General features: G+C 40.1%; 1 protein-coding gene across 1 annotated transcript in view; it reads left to right on the top strand.

Moving 5' to 3' along the window:
* LOC136877731 (esterase FE4) overlaps positions 1-18,280 on the top strand; it is a 79,307-nt gene that overhangs the window by 30,945 nt on the left and 30,082 nt on the right. The window contains exons 6-7 of the mRNA XM_068228724.1: positions 3,504-3,678; positions 11,027-11,208. Of these exons, the coding sequence (XP_068084825.1) occupies positions 3,504-3,678; positions 11,027-11,208 (357 nt within the window). The remainder of the gene's footprint in view (positions 1-3,503; positions 3,679-11,026; positions 11,209-18,280) is intronic.

Below are 18,280 nucleotides of genomic sequence, written 5' to 3'. Positions count from 1 at the left end.
GATTCGATCCTCTAAGATCAGACGTAAAGTCAGGATTGCTTCACGTGTTCCTACATTTCTTCTGAAGCCAAATTGATCTTCCCCCAACTCAGCTTCAACTTGTTTTTCCATTCTTCTGTAAATAATACGTGTTAAAATTTTGCAGGCATGAGATACTAAACTAATAGTGCGGTAGTTTTCACACCTGTCAGCACCGGCTTTCTTGGGAATAGGTATAACAACATTCTGCCGAAAATCGGATGGGACTTCTCCTGTCTCATATATCTTGCACACTAAATGAAATAACCTTACCATGCTGGTTTCTCCTAAGGCAGTCAGTAATTCAGAGGGAATATCATCAATTCCAGGTGCCTTGTTCCTATTTAGGTCACTCACAGCTCTGTCAAACTCTGACCTCAAAATTGGGTCTCCCATTTCATCAGCATCAACAGCCTCTTCATGTTCCAGAACGAAATTATCTACATCGTTACCTTGATACAACTGTTGGATATGCTCCTGCCATCTTTCTGCTTTGTCTTCTTTCCCTAGAAGTGGCTTTCCATCTGAGCTCTTAATATTCATGCACCTAGATTTCCTTTCTCCAAAGGTTTCCTTGATTTTCCTGTATGCAGCATCTACCTTGCCCAGGACCATACAGCCTTCGACATCCTTGCACTTCTCCTTCAGCCATTCTTCCTTAGCTACCTTGCACTTTCTATCCACTTGATTCTTTAATCGCCTGTATTCTTTTCTGCCCTCTTCATTTCTAGCATTCTTGTATTTTCGTCGTTCATCAATCAGGTCTAGTATCTCCTGAGTTATCCACTGATTCTTAGTTGATCTTTTCTTCCTTCCTAACATTTCTTCAGCAGCCCTACTGACTTCATTTTTCATGACTCTCCACTCTTCCTCTACTGTGTTTCTTTCGGTCTTTTCATTTAGTCCTTGTGCAACATGTTCCTTGAAACGATCCATCACACTCTTTTCTTTCAACTTGTCTAGATCCCATCTTTTTGCATTCTTTCCTTTCTTCAATTTCTTCAACTTCAGATGGCATTTCATGACCAACAAGTTGTGGTCAGAGTCCACGTCTGCTCCTGGGAAAGTTTTGCAATCCAACACCTGGTTTCTGAATCTCTGCCTAATCATAATGAAGTCTATTTGATACCTTCCAGTGTCTCCAGGTCTCGTCCACGTATACAGCCGTCGTTTGTGGTGTTTGAACCAAGTATTGGCGAGGACTAAATTATGGTCAGTGCAAAATTCAACCAGCCGACTTCCTCTTTCGTTCCTTTGTCCCAATCCAAATTCTCCTACTGTGCTACCTTCTCTTCCTTGGCCTACCACTGCGTTCCAGTCTCCCATCACAATTAGATTCTCGTCACCTTTGACATATTGTATTAAATCTTCTATCTCCTCATATATTCTTTCAATTTCTTCATCATCCGCTGAACTAGTAGGCATATAGACCTGCACTATTGTGGTGGGCATTGGTTTGGTGTCTATCTTGGCGACAATAATTCTTTCACTATGCTGGTCGTAGTAGCTTATCCGCTGCCCTATTTTCTTATTCATTATTAAACCAACTCCTGCATTACCCCTGTTTGATTTCGTGTTGATAATTCGGTAGTCGCCTGACCAAAAATCCTGTTCTTCCTGCCAACGTACTTCACTTATACCAACTACATCTAACTTTAGCCTATCCATCTCCCTTTTCAGATTCTCTAACCTACCACAACGATTCAAACTCCTAACATTCCACGCTCCGACTCGCAGAATGTCAGTATCCATCTTCCTGATGATCGCCCCCTCTCGTGTAGTCCCCACCCGGAGATCCGAATGGGGGACTAGTTTACCTCCGGAATATTTTACCCGGGAGGAAGCCATCATCAGTACATCTTTCATACAGAGAGAGCTGCATGTCCTCGGGAGGTGGTTACGGCTGTAGTTTCCCGTTGCTTTCAGCCGTGTAGCAGTATCAACACAGCTAAGCCATGTTGAGTATTATTACAAGGCCGTATCAGTCAATCGTCTAGACTGCCGCCCTTGCAACAACCGAAAGGCTGCTACCCCCCTTTCGATGAACCATTCGTTAGTCTGGTCTCTCAACAGATACCCATCCGATATGGTTGCACCTGCGGCTCGGCTATCTGCATCATTGGGACACGCAAGCCTCCCCACCGCGGCAAGGTCACATGGTTCCCAGAGGAGGATACTCGGATACGTTTATCTTTTCTCTCTAGAAGACGTCGAAGAAGATAGCCCCGCAGTTTGAGAACAGGTGATCGGAAATTCTTCGGAAACCACATTTTCGTTCTTCGGCTGACGACACTAGCGACAAAACCGACAGTACGAACGGAGCTGAAGCGTCCAATAGCTTTACAAAAGCGAAAAGTACTTTTTTGCCATGTAAATGAAATGAGAGAACACAACTTGTTTTCTATTGTTTTTGTCAAGAACAAGTTAGTCTGGTCACACTGTTCAATGGGTGAACGTATTGAAGTGTCTAACCAGTGGAAGCCTGCAAGGAGCGATTCATCACACCCAGGACATACTGTAGGTTTTTGGAGGCAAGCTGTTAGTTATCCACCACTTTCCACATAAATTATAGACGTAAAGAAAGTAGGATGGGGACACGAGAGACAAGGTAAACTGCATGAATTAATTTCCACATCATTCCATATTTTTCAATATGGTCAACGAATTTGTTTTACAATCAACTTCCCCAGACTCAAATGGCAAAATCCAGGGTGTGATTGTTGAGCATGTTTATTTGATAGTTTTATGCCTCTTAAATCGCCCCTGTAGCAATTGATGATTTTATCAGACTTGTTCAGGCAGATGATATGAACTCAGTGCTGCTTGGTGTTCACGAAATGTTTTCAACGCCATGAGTCCAGCAGGACATTTGTGGTCCTCGCAACTTGAGGTCTAGCGAAATCGAGGACTATGTCATCATGTCAGGTTCGGATACATTTTCACGACCTTGTAAGGTCTCCTGGTAGGCAGCTTCCTCCCTCAACAACTAGTACAGTCTTGTGATTCATTCCTGTTGCTTTTGCGGTCTCTCTTTGTTGAACCAGCATGCTTATCATGTATTATTATTATTTTACATCATCGTTCGGCTCTTTGGCTGAATGTTCAGCGTAGTTGCTTTAGGTTCATAGGGCCACGTATTCGATTCCCAGCCGTGTAGTATATTTTAACTTCGTATGGTTGATGCTTCTAGATGAGAATTTTGGTGCTCATATTAGTCTTAAGGCATCTGACACTACCAACCACCACAGAAACGCGCAGTGGTGTATACGGTATATCGCTCCACATAGTGTTGGTAGCAGAAAAGGCACCGGCCAACCCCAAAAATCTGGGAAAGAGCCAAGGAGAAGAAGAACAAGAACAATGTGTGTATGTGCGCGTGCATGCGTGTGTGTATTGACAATTTCGCTTGCACCATCTTCCTGAGCTATCTCGTGTTACATTCCGGGTCTCATAACAGTATCTTTGTTTTCTCTATGTGTACACAGGACCGCTTGCGTCTTTTGAATCATTATCATGAAGTACCTACCGTGGAACCGGTGGTAGAGGGAGAGACCGCCTTCATTACAGAGGATCCGGTCGCCCTTGTGGACGAGGGAAAGTTTCACAATGTACCGTATGTCACAGGAGTAACTTCAGGTGAAGGAATATATCTTGTATCAGGTAAGTATAATATATGTATAATATCTGCTGATTATAAGTGAGTTATAAAGACTGCTTCTTTTTGTAACAGCTTTAAACATGTTTAATGCTGGATAGTATGAATACTACAAGTTTCACTCAGAAAGTATACCCTCCAGTAGATAACACCCCATTTCCAATGGCAGTGTAAAATGAATTAATTCCGCCCACCTCCACCCTTGCATTCCAGATAATAACTAAATCAAGCATAGCATGTAAACGATCAACCATAGGACAGATTACGCTAGATTACCTATCACATATTTAGGAACATCCTGCATAAGTAAAATAAGAGTTACAAATGCATTTGCGTGCTGGTCATATCCAGAATAAGAAGGAAATGCAATTTATGCATTTTCATTATTTCTGTCTGTCTGTCTGTCTGTCTGCACGTGCATCACGAGAAAATAACAGAATATAATTAATTAACAGCAGAGGAAAGCCGATAATGCCTACGCTATAAACATATTTATTGAATTTGGGTGAAGTAGAATTTTAGGGGAAGTTTTAAATTTAATTCTCAAATATCTCTGTTAACAAATTCCTGGATCTTAAGAAAAATATTATTTCCTTTATTTTATGTTTGGTACGTTATTAGCGTGCGAGGAATGATAACGAAGGTGTTCGCGATACTTAAAAACTTTTCACATGCTTATAGATATCTACGCAAATGTTACTTCAGTCTAAATAGGGTGCATAAGAAACATTAAAAAAGGCAAAATTTCCGATCATGTAAATGCACCTTTTTAATGTATAACCTCTAACACGGGAGAAATTCACAAATTTAGATTTTTCTTACTATGAAGTCCATCAAGGCAGAGCATCGGTGGCATAGAAATTTGTTCTGTCTTTAAGGGGAACGACGTAACTGGCGATAAGCTGACAACTGCGTGGAATTAGCCGCTATTGATTAGAAAAATAACGAACATGACTCGAAATCTGAAGAAAACAGTGAAGGAACAATCACCGAAAAATGAGGGCGTGGGTTGTATCATACAAACTAGGTTTGTTCGATAGTTCAGCGCGGCTTTGGAACGATCTACCCGCCAACATTAAATGTACAAATTTAAATATAGTTAAATGTTATGTTAGGAAGCACATACGGTGAGGAAATGCATGTGAATATATGGAAGAATGAACGAGGGAGTGAAAGGTTGTATAAATGAGAAAAATATATATATTAGGCTATTCCTTGTTACTTTACCTGTAAATAGTGTATATAAGTATTTTAGTTTAGGATTTAGGTAATTATTTCAAAGGTCAGGGGGCACTAAGTGTAGAGGGGGCCTGTCCTTTTCCCCTGGCCTTCCATAGATACTGTAAAGGTTTATGGTAAATAAATAATGAATGAATGAATGGATGAATGAATGAATGAATGAATGAATGAATGAAAATGGTGGAGGAAGTTTAAATGCAGGTCTCGATGCCCTAATATCGCCGAGTCGAGAGAAAACAATGACGGTCTACAATTGTCCAAGCCCCCTAATATTTATCGATAATAATATTACATTGACTGACTATTGACGTTAGTTGAGCTCTACTCAGATTCTTCTGCTGTCACACGCCTCCTACAAATGGCATTATTACTGCAGTAGAGAAAACTAATCCCTTAACGACGGGTAGGCAACAGCTGGCTTTAAATATAAACATAGCATATAAATATAAACATAGCATATAAATATAAACATAGCATATAAGCATAGAAACATGGATATAATTTTGTGCTTAGAATACGAGAGAGCAAGTACTGTTTCCTTGGTTGTTCCCCTCTTAGCAGACTCTTACAACTTGGCAGGGGTGCAGATAACGCATAATTTCACTCCACTCACATGCGAGATAAAGCGTTCTGATAAATTGAAAGATATATGTAGCATAATAACCTACGTCTAACAAAATGGCAGATGATCCAGCACACAACATTCCCATGCAATGCCACAAGATAGTTCCACCTATCAAGTTCTACGTCCAACAAAATGTTGGTTGATTTGATCCACGATTTTATGGCCATAAATATTCACAAAATACCAAGATGCGTATAATGAGGAAAATTCTGCTGACTTAGGGTATCGTCACTGTGTGTAGGGGGCTTTGCTATGCTCTAGACGAAACGCCAGTAGAACACAGTGAAAACTTGTTTAATATGCGGTGCCATTTGTACCTACTGTATACTGAAGGCAGAGTTTCTGGCACAGAGTGATAAAGTGAGGAAGAAGGCGACGAACACTGGTTGCCTTTTTACTATGCTGTCGGTTTTTCTATTCACGGAAATTTATTTACGCTAAATTTCTGAAGCTAATTCAATATAGACCTCCCAGGCTAGAAACATATCCATGTTAAAAACAACAATATCAGGACTAAATGACCTCTAAACCCATTTCTAATATTAACATTATTTCTCGCTGTATATTACTTAGTACTGTAACTGGATCTATGTATTCTTATACGGTACGTTTAAAAAATACATATATACTTCTATATTTTAGATTTTTTACAGATACGTTTTTCTTGTTTTTCTAATTCTATCTTTCTTTTTCTTGTATTTTTTTCTTAAGGACGACACACATACCCAGTCCCCGGACCAGTGGAAATAACCAATTAATGTTAAAATCCCCGATCCGGCCGGGAATCGAACCCGGAACCCTTTGAACCAAATGCCAGCACGCTAGCCATATAGCCATGGAGCCGACCAGTTAATGGCAATATATTAGGGATGAAATTTATTGCTTATCTTCTGTCCACTTTTCCCTAAGAACGAAGTACTTACTTATTGTATACACGGAGGTACGTAACAACGTGAGCCGGGTATATGAGCGTTAGAGGATTGGTCATGCTCACAAATAATTTAAAAGAACTAATTCGATGCCTCGCACCATTGTCATTTCATCCGCTGCTGGATTCAGGCAATCAGATCACTTCGCGGGCGTATTCAAATGGACTGTGCGAGGCGGTGGATCTGTACGTGGCTGAAGATCGGATTGAGAACACTCAGTCCATTCGCCAGGTTTGCGTACAGACCTCCGAGCTGACAAGATCGCACCAAAGCAGGTATGCTTTGGTGAAACTGGCTGAAACTGACGGTGTGTTTGTGTTTGATGCTGATTTATCGGCATGGCTCTCTAGCCGTACAGATTTAGCAACACTGCCGCGCAAAACCCTTTTGAACTCACCCGCGAAGCGATGTGATTGGCTAACTTGATCAGCTGATAAAATGACAACGGTGTGAGATATCGAATTATTCCTTTCAAATTATTTTTCAGTTTTACCAACCCTGTAATGCTCATACACCCGGTTCACGCCGTTTCCGACCATCCTGTACATAATATTTTGAAATATTTTGAATGCAGTGATGTATTGATTTCTGAAATTAAGTTCTCACAACTGAGGAAAGGTTTTTCATTGTTTCGTGGAACGTTATTTCCGGTCATACGAAGTGGGGCGTCACAATTGGCCAAGTATGCTTCACATCAAAGAACATTACGAGGAGGGATTTAATAAGGATGCACTAAATAACAGAACAATGTTAGCTGTCGGTGACGAATTCCGCCATACAGGATCAGTCTTATGTCAACGAAATAGGACAACAGGGCGCCCAAAACGGCTGGCACGAACGAGAGTTATGGACGACTTCTCCAGAGGTGTTACAGCCCCCAAAGCGCAGTCCACGACGGACATCGTTGAAACCAGCGACTGTCTGTTCGGCGGATGTTTAAAGATCTGGGTGGATTTGCATACTGCCTTCAAGTTGCTCAGTGTCTAACAGAAAGGGATAAGAGATGAGCGAGCCCGATTACAGTACTGCAGCCGAGTTCTCTCCATGACGTCTGAGGATCCAGAATTATTCAGCAACATATATGGTTTTCAGATGAAATCCGAAGCTACGTGTCGTTGAACAGGAAACACTGCGCAGTGCACGAATTACTATTTGGTGCGCCGTGTCCGGGCATCAAACACTGGACATCAAGGATGCTGCACAGATTACGAAAACAGAAGTAGGTGGTCTGTGGGTTCTACTTCAATAATATGGCGGCATTCTGGTAACCGTGCTATGACGCTAAGGTGGACGAAGCTCAGTTTTAGGACAGGCTGCCCTACCCTGTTTGCATGAAGCACTGTTTTACGGCTAGTTGTCTTCCCTGTTTGAATGAAGCAAAGTTTTACGGACGTCTGACCTTCCCTAAGGCCAAGTTTCCCGGCCGACTCACCATCTCTGAGTACTAATTTTATGCCCGGCTGCTCTTCTCTGCTTAGATGAAAGCAGATGACATCGACCCTCTTTGGGTTCATGGATACTGATTAGTTAGATAGTTGGCTCCCGAACTATCTTTGTGCTTATTTCGTAAAAAATAGAGGCGAAGAAAGCTCTTGAACGCACTGTTTCCGAGATATTTACCCTTTTTTCAACCCTGAACACAAAAGTATTCATTGCTCTTAAAACAGTTTAAGGTACAAACTGGAATCCCTTACCGAAAATCAAGCCTCGATGAGCTCTTTGTGATGAAGGGGTGAGAGGGAATGCGAGGGGGTGAAAAACGATTAATTGGAAAAAATATGTCTAAACGGGGAAACTGGTAGGTTAAGCATAAAAATTGTATTTAGAACAGGAATTTTATGATCTGAGCGGTAGAACATTTTCAAAATCTTAACAATAAAAAGGTTCATGGTGTGGGTTACTGTAGTCACGTCCTCGTTAGTGAACCATGGGCAACGGCTGAGTGGCCTAGTAAGTGGTCCTGAGAGTCGGGATACCAGTTGCTATGGAATGGGAGTGGGCATCTCGGACATATTCTGAGCCGTGGCCCTCCTTGTGCTCAGGCGGCTAGGACTACACAATTCATCGGTGGTCCATAACCCGTTAGAGGAGATATCCTCACTTGGACTATGTGCAAGTAGGGTAGCGTCCTGCTTCATGAATTTACCGAGCTCAGAACATTTTAAGCAAGCCTCGGACCTATGGGAGTAACGGTGTCCCACTCCCATTTGACAGGCGAGAGGCTCCTTGGAAACAACTTGGCGAACGAAATGGAATTCGATGGGGAGCTATCAATATTAATGGGGCTTATGGAAGAAAGGAAGTAGAACTGGCTGAGTCTGTAAAGAGGATGTATATGGATGTGCTAGGAGTAAGTGATATTCGGGTAAGGGGAGATAATGAGGAAGAGATAGGAGATTATAAAGTGTACTTGACGGGTGTTAGAAAGGGAAGGGCAGAATCTGGGGTAGGGCTCTTTGTCAGGAATACCATTGCATGCAACATAGTTTCTGTTAGGCACGTAAATGAGCGAATGATGTGGGTAGACTTGTCAGTTGGAGGAATTAGGACTAGAACTGTCCCCGTGTATTCACCATGTGAGGGTGCAGATGAGGATGAAGTTGACAAGTTTTATGAAGCATTGAGTGACATCATGGTCAACAACGAGAATAGAATAGTGCTAATGGGCGATTTCAATGCGAGAGTTGGGAATAGAACTGAAGGATACGAAAGGGTGTTGGTAAATGTGGGGAAGATATGGAAGCTAATGGGAATGGGAAGCGTTTGCTGGATTTGCAGACTGAACGCTGAAAGGCATAACAGTCTATAATGATGATGTATGATGTATGTATGTAACAATAAAAAAATCTATAGCTCTTAAAAGTATTAAAAATACGAATATGATTCTTTTACCTAAATTTAAGTCTCGAGGAGCTCGTTCCGAAGAGGGGTGACCCAGTGCTTCATCCAAACAGGGAAGGACAGCCAATCGTAAATCAGCGCTTCACGCAAACAGAGTAGAGCAGCCTGCCGTAAAACTGCGCTTCATCCACCTTAGCGTCATAACACGTTTACCCAGGACCCCGCTATCTCGGTGAAGTAGAACCCGCTCTGAGTTAGTCGCCGTGCAGACTACCTACTAACATAGGCATCATTATTGCGTCATTAGGGTAGGATTTGTGCCATTTTTGTTGCAGCAGATAGATACCCCTCCAACGACTAATGATGAACAATTTGGAACTACCGTCCAAACTCCAGGGCAGTCACTTGCCCTTCCGCATCGACACTTTGTAGATCACCTAATTTCTCCTTGCACTCCATTCTCGAATCCTTCAGCATCCCGAAACCCACGGACCCAGACAGATACACATGGAAATTGTTGGAAAATCTGTTTTCAAGGCAGAAGACACACATAAAAATATTCCCGAATTATGCGAGGAGATAAGTTATTTTTCGAATTCTTACAGAAACCGTTATTCATCAACAACCTTCAGAAACGATATGAACAATGTGTTGCACATGACGGTGCACATTTAGAACACATACTTCCCCATCGGAATTAAATACCATGTCAGTGTCGTTTGTCTTGTCAAATACGTTTGAATGATATGAGTAAAGAACTGGAAAAACAGGTCAGTCATTTTGTGGGTGAAAATGAAGGTTTTAAGTTTGACCTAGAGGAAATGTCTCATGTTTAATTACAGTGTTGATGTAGTGAAGGGACATGTTAATATAGGAAAGGTCTTAATTGGGGTAATAACATAAATGGGATATTAAATTAAAGACAAAGATATATTCGTATGGTTTTGACGGTGTTTAGGAGTAGTACTAAATATTTAGGGGACAGAGCAAATATGGTTCCAATTATTAGAGTATGGTTACAGACTGTGGGACTCTCACCAGGATTACTTGATTCGAGAAGTGGAAAAGACCCGAAAGAAAGAAGCACGATTTGTTCTGGATGATTCCCGAAAAAATAGTAATTTACGATAATGTTCTGACCATTCAGCTAGGAATTTTTGTGATAAAGGGGACGAGCTGCTTGACTAAATGATGCATTCCGAGCTGTCAGCGAAGATACGGCGTGAAAGGGCTTTTATAAAAGAATGAGACTGAAGTGAGTTTCCAAAAGCAGACATGATCATAATATGAAGATTAATTTTGAATTCTTATTTGGAATTTAGTCAAATATTTGTTTCTAGTAAGAGGATTTAGAGATTGCAATAAATTTCTAATGGAGAGATTCGATAAATTTCCAACTTATTTGAAATAATTAAAGAAGAGGATAAATAAATAACTGATAGGGAATGTGCCACCAGTACAACAGCCCAAAATTCCGATCAGTGGTGATTGATTGATTGATTGATTGATTGATTGATTGATTGATTGATTGATTGATTGATTGATTGATTGATTGATTGATTGATTGATTGATTGATTGATTGATTGATTGATTGATTGATTGATTGATATAATCTGAAGTTGTTTTCTTACATTTTTTAATATTATGATTGTATGTCTCGTATATTGGTAGTGAAAATATGCATAGCTGTTCCACTTATTCTCACGTTCATATTTCAGTCGGAGTATTTCAACACAACAGAACGTTGCAGGAGGTCGATGAAGATTTTTCAGAAACGTTCAAGCCTGAATTGAGGATCTGCAGAGAAGCAACCTGCGGAGATGAGATGATACCCAAGATCAGATCATTCTACTTCGGCGACAAGCCACTGAGCAACGACACTTTAGGGGATCTAATTGATGTAAGTGATTAGAAAATAAATATACTGACCTGTTAAATTGTTCACGACAAGGTGCTATATATAATTTTTTTTTGTAGCCGTGCATTATATAGACTTACTACCCTCTTCTAAGTGTTAGTAGCATAATGTAATGGAATTTGCGATACGAAGTGCTCTAACTAATTTGTTTATCTTCAAAAAAGTGCTTTGGATTCGGCGTACTGTATTATTTGGAAATAATAATAATAATAATAATAATAATAATAATAATAATAATAATAATAATAATTTTAGCACTAGTACGACCTCTTCCTAATGGTAGGAAACACCTTTAACGCATGAAGACAGTGAAGTCTCACGAAGACAGGCAGAACCGAATGAAGAGTACTTAATTTTCGAGATTATTAACAGATGTCACTAGTTTCTAATTTGGAGTGCCATTCAGGGTCTTAGATTGTATTCTGCGTGTTAGAGAATTGTACCTATTAGAGGGAAGGCACTCGACAACCTAATTCTTCTGTTTCTAAGTTGCCACTACTGTCGGCTCAATTTAAACCAACCAATCATTACCAAGCTTGCTTGTAATCTTGGATCTTATGGATCAGTCTGGAGGTTGTGGAGTGCAGTGGCAAGTGCAGGAGGTTACTGATGAACTGGGGCAGTACGTAAGGTAGGCGCCTAATCTTTATCACGTGAACTTGTTTGCGTGTGCCGACGCGAAGATACATGTGTTCCCCTCTAACATGTAACTTTTAGGATGTGCCGCTTTTACCTTAATGTTAATGTAGGCTTCGCAAATTATATTACATTTGTAACATGTAGGTTTCTAGGTTCCTGCGGATGGAATGTAACAATCGTAGTGTGCATCATGTTTTATCGTTAAGATGTACAGCTGTGGATCATCGTCACCCTTGTTAAATTTGCTTTCTGGTGACTGAGCTTTTCTAATTTTTCTAAATTTATCTACATATTTTCGGCTCTTTCTTCCTTTCTCAGTCACCACGCAGTATGGCTTATCGTCGGGGTCACCGGGGTCTTCTGCTGCATAGGTTTTATAGCCAATCACGTCAAGGGATTGCTTGTGTGGTTCAAAAGAAATAAACCAAACCCCATGGCACTACAGCCCTTGAAGGACCTTGGACTACCAAGCGACCGCTGCTCAGCCCGAAGGCCTGCAGATTACGAGGTGTCGTGTGGTCAGCACGACGAATCCTCTCGGCCGTTATTCTTGGCTTTCTAGACCGGGGCCGCTATCTCACCGTCAGATAGCTCCTCAATTCTAATCACGTAGGCTGAGTGGACCTCGAACCAGCCCTCAGGTCCAGGTAAAAATCCCTGACCTGGTCGGGAATCGAACCCGGGGCCTCCGGGTAAGAGGCAGGAACGCCACCCTTACACCACGGTTGTGTGGTTCAGCATTCCAGCAAAATTTGTTTTCGTCCTTTTCTGCTTAACATCTTGTGTTTCTGAATCGTCTGATCTCTATATTAGTTATTCCTGCCCCTTGTAGTAAGGACTGGAGTGTCAAGCTAAGAAGCTTTAGTGTAATCTTCGAGAACCTAATGTGAATGTGAATTCATGGTCCATATGGCCATTGTTAATGATATTTAGGAGTTCTGTGTCCTCTGCAATGTGTACCTAACTGTTCAGCTGTTGTGCCGGGCACGAAATATTCTCTCTGTTGTAGATTGTATCTAATATTAACAAGTCTAGCAAAGTTTATGTTGAATATCAAAGACTCTCTACCATGAATGTATTAAAGATTTACAAATCTTGAGAAACTGTAGCTTCTATTCCCCTGTTAATAATTAAGCTCTAAAGCTTACCTTGTAATATATTGCTATTGCTTGTTCATCTCGTTGTTGTTTGAAAATATAATAGATACTAAACAAAAGAGAAGGAAATATCATTTGTTCAAATCTATAAATTAAGAGAGTTTACTCAAAACAGCTTTGGTAAATCCGTCCGTCCGTTCTACTGGACCGATTTGCCTCATTTATGTTTTATTCTCTCCGCAATAACCTACCGGTGAATTCTGAGACATTGATAGGTCTCTTTCTTTGAATAATCTTAAAATTAAATCACTAAATGACCACTTCAATAATTGCAGGCGATGGCTTACCATAACCCGCAATACATGCGGATCTTGTCTTGGCACTGCGCAATCCATAGACTTGAAATCCCTGTTGGGTACGAAGGTTTTTCCGTCACAAATTAAAGTCATATCTTGACCAACTTTATGCATTATATTACCAGTACGGTAACCTAAAACTTCCGGAGGATTGAGAAATATTTCTGACGATCTGGGCCAGCAAATGCACCATATTGGAAAAATTCTAAGTACTCCTTGGGTAGCTTCAAATTACAGAAGTGTTTCTGAAGTTTGGAAAAATATGGATTATTCGAGGCGCATTTTGAAAGATGAGAATAGGATAAGAACAGATACAAGAGTGAAAGAGTTATGTAAGATGGTCTCTTGAAACAAATTCCGAATGTTGATTTCGTTCTTGATAATTTTCTTCAAGAGTTGTCAGAACTCAGCGCTGAATTTCAAGCACTCGATACGATTCTTTATAAGGCTCATCAAGTATTATCCAGTCATGTTCCTCTGTTTGAAGATACGGAATTTAATAGCAAGTCTTACTATCGTGACGATCGAAGTCTAACTGAGAATTTGAAATTCATGGGAGTTGACCTGGAGAAGAGCAAAGGCTCCTTTGATCCCGAAATGTTCTATGGCAGCTTAAGACGACGGATGGCAAATCTTCTGTTTAAAAAAGAAGGAAGGCAACCATACACCAGAATGGACAAAAGTACTGTATCCTGAATGTCGTCCAGATAATGTTCAGAAAAGTGTCAGTTTTGGTGAAGTTGAAGAACAAAATTTGTGTAGGCAATTAAGGATTCAAGAACAGGCAAGTTCTAAGAATTCCTGGCCATGAAGAAAATGCCTACGGCACTACTACCATGTGTAAACACCGTCAATAGCATTCTTATTTCTACCTTCGAATGTGAACGTTATTCCTCGCAGATAAACTTAATATTGACACCAATAAAGGCATCTCGATATCTCACAACTGTGAGTTAATGGACGTTTATCAAGCTGGTAGGTCCATCTCTACAAGATTTTCGACCTACTATATATCAACTATGGGTACCTGAAAGGAAGACATCTCTCAACCGACACAAAAAGACAAAGGACTTTCATGTGAAAATGGCAGCTTCGTGGTGCAATGCGAAAGCTAGTGTTATGAAAAATGTACTAATGTCATGTCTCCATTTTTACTAACATTTTAGTTACCTATGTTGAGGTCTAAACGTTAATGCAAAGATTAGGTTGTGTTTTGCCCAACAGATTGGGTTAGTCATTATCTGTTTTAAACTTCTTTTTTTACTAATTTACTGCAACTGGCTATCTGGTAGTATGATATTACTTATGACACCATGGAAACCGTGACACCATGTATCGAGAGAAAGACCTATTTACTAATATGGAAACCACATATTAAAGAAACTTCGTAAACAATCGTTAGCCTGCGAATCCAGTATTCTATGTTTGGGAAGGGTCGAGTGAGTACCGGTTAACTTCCTTCCAGAAAATAATTGTTAATAATAATAATCTTAATAGTAATAATAATGATAATAATAAGAAGAAAATGTGCTGTTCGACGGGCTCAAGTGTTACTGGCTGGATGTTTAAAGCTGGCAGACGAACATGGCACAGACACTGAAATGAGATTGTTTGTTAACACACAATCCATACAAGCTCAATTCGAAAAACAAAACAAAAAATGAATTAGAAGTAGAAGAATCGTCTTCATCAGCCAAGCAAGTATTAGTCCAAATGACCTGTAACCGTTTCGATCAGTGCTGCCAACTCATTTTCTATTGTGCCGCTAAATACCACTAGAATTGTCCCTCCATTCACTCTCCAAGTCCCTACTAAAGAGAGCATTTTAATTTATGGTAGTTGCTTTACGTCGCACCGACACATATAGGTCTTATGGCGACGATGGGACAGAAAAGGGATAGGAGTGGGAAGGAAGCGGCCGTGGCCTTAATTAAGGTACAGCCACAGCATTTGCCTTGTGTGAAAACGGGAAACCACGGAAAACCATTTTCAGGGCTGCCGACAGTGGGGTTCGAACCTACTATCTCCCGAATACTGGATACTGGCCGCATTTAAGCGACTGCAGCTATCGAGCTCGGTTTTAATTTATGCAAATAAACGAAATATGTAAGAAAAATAAATAAGAACGAATTATAGAAAAATTACCTTACAGAGATATATGTATCGAGAGAAAGACTTATTTACTAACATCGAAACCATACATTAAATAAACTTCGTTAACACTCGTTAGGTTCTTCTCTTTGTTTCTCTTTCCTAAATGTTAATTGAATGGTGCGGCCGAACAACGGGACAAGCGCCGCTGAGCACTTTCTGCAGGAGAGGGAAAAGTAAATAATAGCAGAAAACACTTGATGCTGCTTCCACCTAGAACTGACTAAGCACGTGTTTCGTTGTTCCATTCTACTTCGTGCGGTAAAACAAGGTTTGAGGAGCGCGTTCTCACAGGAGAAGCACGTTCTAACAGGCTAGATTGTGAGACCTTTATTTTACTTTGTTGAAAGATTTATGTATGCCTCGTGAAGTTTTGTATGATAAGAAAAATAAAACTCATGACTTTTTTGTACGAGAAAACCTATGCCAATAGGAGGGATGTAGGTTGATCTCTGTGTGTGAACAGCTGTCATTGCGAGAGCTGATTTGTATCCTGTCATTGATCCAGGCACATTTTAGATCGTGTGTATTGCCGTAACTATTATGTGTTATGCCTGCTTCATATCCAACGGGCGGCTGAGGGATGCTTTAATATATTTCAATTACACTATTATACGCTATATTATGTACATAACTGAAATCAAGTTTAACGAAAGAAAATGGTGCTTTTACAAAACATTATTTCTATAGTAAGGAAAAAGTATTGCATAATTTACTAGAAAAAATATTATACGTAAATGTTGGTACCGTATTTATTTGTATCCTGTTACGTAGTACGTTTCTTAATTAAGTAGGTACGTAACCCTTGAATTTATGGGTTCTTATATTAGATATGTACCATAGAGGCACGAACATTATTAATAAGAAGTAGAACAACTTAGCATAGTCGGTCCAATTTTAGCAGGAACTTCAACACCTCTCTTCGAAACGTACGATTGCCCAGAATGCCGCCATCTCTTCCTTTTATTACACCCCCATCCTTTTATCACTTTGCGAGAGTTTCACGGCATCCGACATACCTAGGCACCGAGAAAAATGAGTTGAATAAAGATTGAGAAAGCACAAACAAACGTGTTGGACTCGGGAGGAAGGAAAACTAAGACTGGTTAGCGGGGACTGCACGAAACAACAGTGCTTTTATTGGCACGTGTCGCGTTGTTCCACTACACACAAAATACGTCTGATTCAACTAAACTGAGCCTGGCTCGCTTTCTAGTGGTTTTCCCTTAAACATACTACGAATCACGGTAGATGATGTCTCAGTTTCGATGTTCCACTGAAATTTCTACGTTGCTTTCAAATTGATACTTATCCTGTTGTTCGGCCGCAGCATTCAATTTTCGACTTAACTTCTCAGCTATTTCAGGCTCGTTCCGTAATTTCATTTTCTTTTACGATCGAGAAAGTGACTGTACGGTATAAAAGGATGACTGTAGAAAACAGAAGAATGAGAATTACTGTTTGGGAAGAAAAATTTGGCGAGTAATCGCTTTGAGTCATTCTTTGGATTTGCCCTGGTCTACAGGAAATTAGTGAAATAATAGTGTCTATCTGCTCCTTTTCCTTTTCGAAATACGAAAAGGTAGATAACAATACGAGATGTATGAATATTTGTAATAAAATTCAAGGAAACCAAATCACTATAACACAATTAAATATTGAAATAGCTCATTCATAAATGAGAATTACTATTTGGGACAAAGTGATCACGAGAAATCGCCTTGATCAATCAATCAATCATACCAATTAATATTGCCTTAGGCGGTCCTTTAACTTGACGTTCCCGCGGTGTCTTTCTCTTTAATCGCCCCACGTTGGTGCGACATTTAACTTGCACCCGCCAGTCGAGCGGACAGTACAAAGTTCTCCCGGTAACTCGATTTCTTCTCAGGGTATTCTATCTATCGCTCATAAAATCTGAGATTTTATATGTGTTTGTTTTTTACGTGGTTTCGGAAGAGACTCGGTCTGCTGTGACACACATCATGGGGAAACCTATTCGCTCAAGGAAAGATCTGGGGCCGAAAACCTCAAAAAGAATCTCTCTCTTTTGACAAACTCATCAGTTACTTATATCTACAAAACTTATTAGCTAACTTACAAACTATCCGTTACCCAAAAGGAATTCATAACACAGGCACTTTCTAAAAGAAAAGTATAAGAAAATGTATTGAATAAATCATGTTCAATGTAAAGTTAATGTGAATTCTGGGTAGTATTATCTTAATATGTATAAAGGATTAGAGTCAGCGCTGGCTCAAATAAAAGTAAAATAATTAAGATTTTAACTTATTTACACTCAATCAATCAATCAATCAATCAATCAATCAATCAATCAATCAATCAATCAATCAATCAATCAATCAATCAATCAATCAATCAATCAATCAATCAATCATACTGATCTGCATTTAGGGCAGTCGCCCAGGTGGCAGATTCCCTATCTGTTGCACCCTAGCCTTTTCCTAAATGATTTCAAAGAAATTGGAAATTTATTGAACATCTCCCTTGGTAAGTTATTCCAATCCCTAACTCCCCTTCCTATAAATGAATATTTTCCCCAGTTTGTCCTCTTGAATTCCAACTTTATCTTCATATTGTGATCTTTCCTACTTTTGTAGACGCCATTCAAACCTATTCGTCTACTAATGTCATTCCACGCCATCTCTCCGCTGACAGCTCGGAACATACCACTTAGTCGAGGCTCTTCTCCTTTCTCTCAGTTCTTCCCAACCCAAACATTGCAACATTTTTGTAACGCTACTCTTTTGTCGGAAATCACCCAGAACAAATCGAGCTGCTTTTCTTTGG

The sequence above is a fragment of the Anabrus simplex genome, chromosome 7 (genome assembly GCF_040414725.1).
Source record: "Anabrus simplex isolate iqAnaSimp1 chromosome 7, ASM4041472v1, whole genome shotgun sequence".
Classification (NCBI taxonomy): Eukaryota; Metazoa; Arthropoda; class Insecta; order Orthoptera; family Tettigoniidae; genus Anabrus; species Anabrus simplex.
This window is presented reverse-complemented; position numbering and strand designations above follow the sequence as displayed.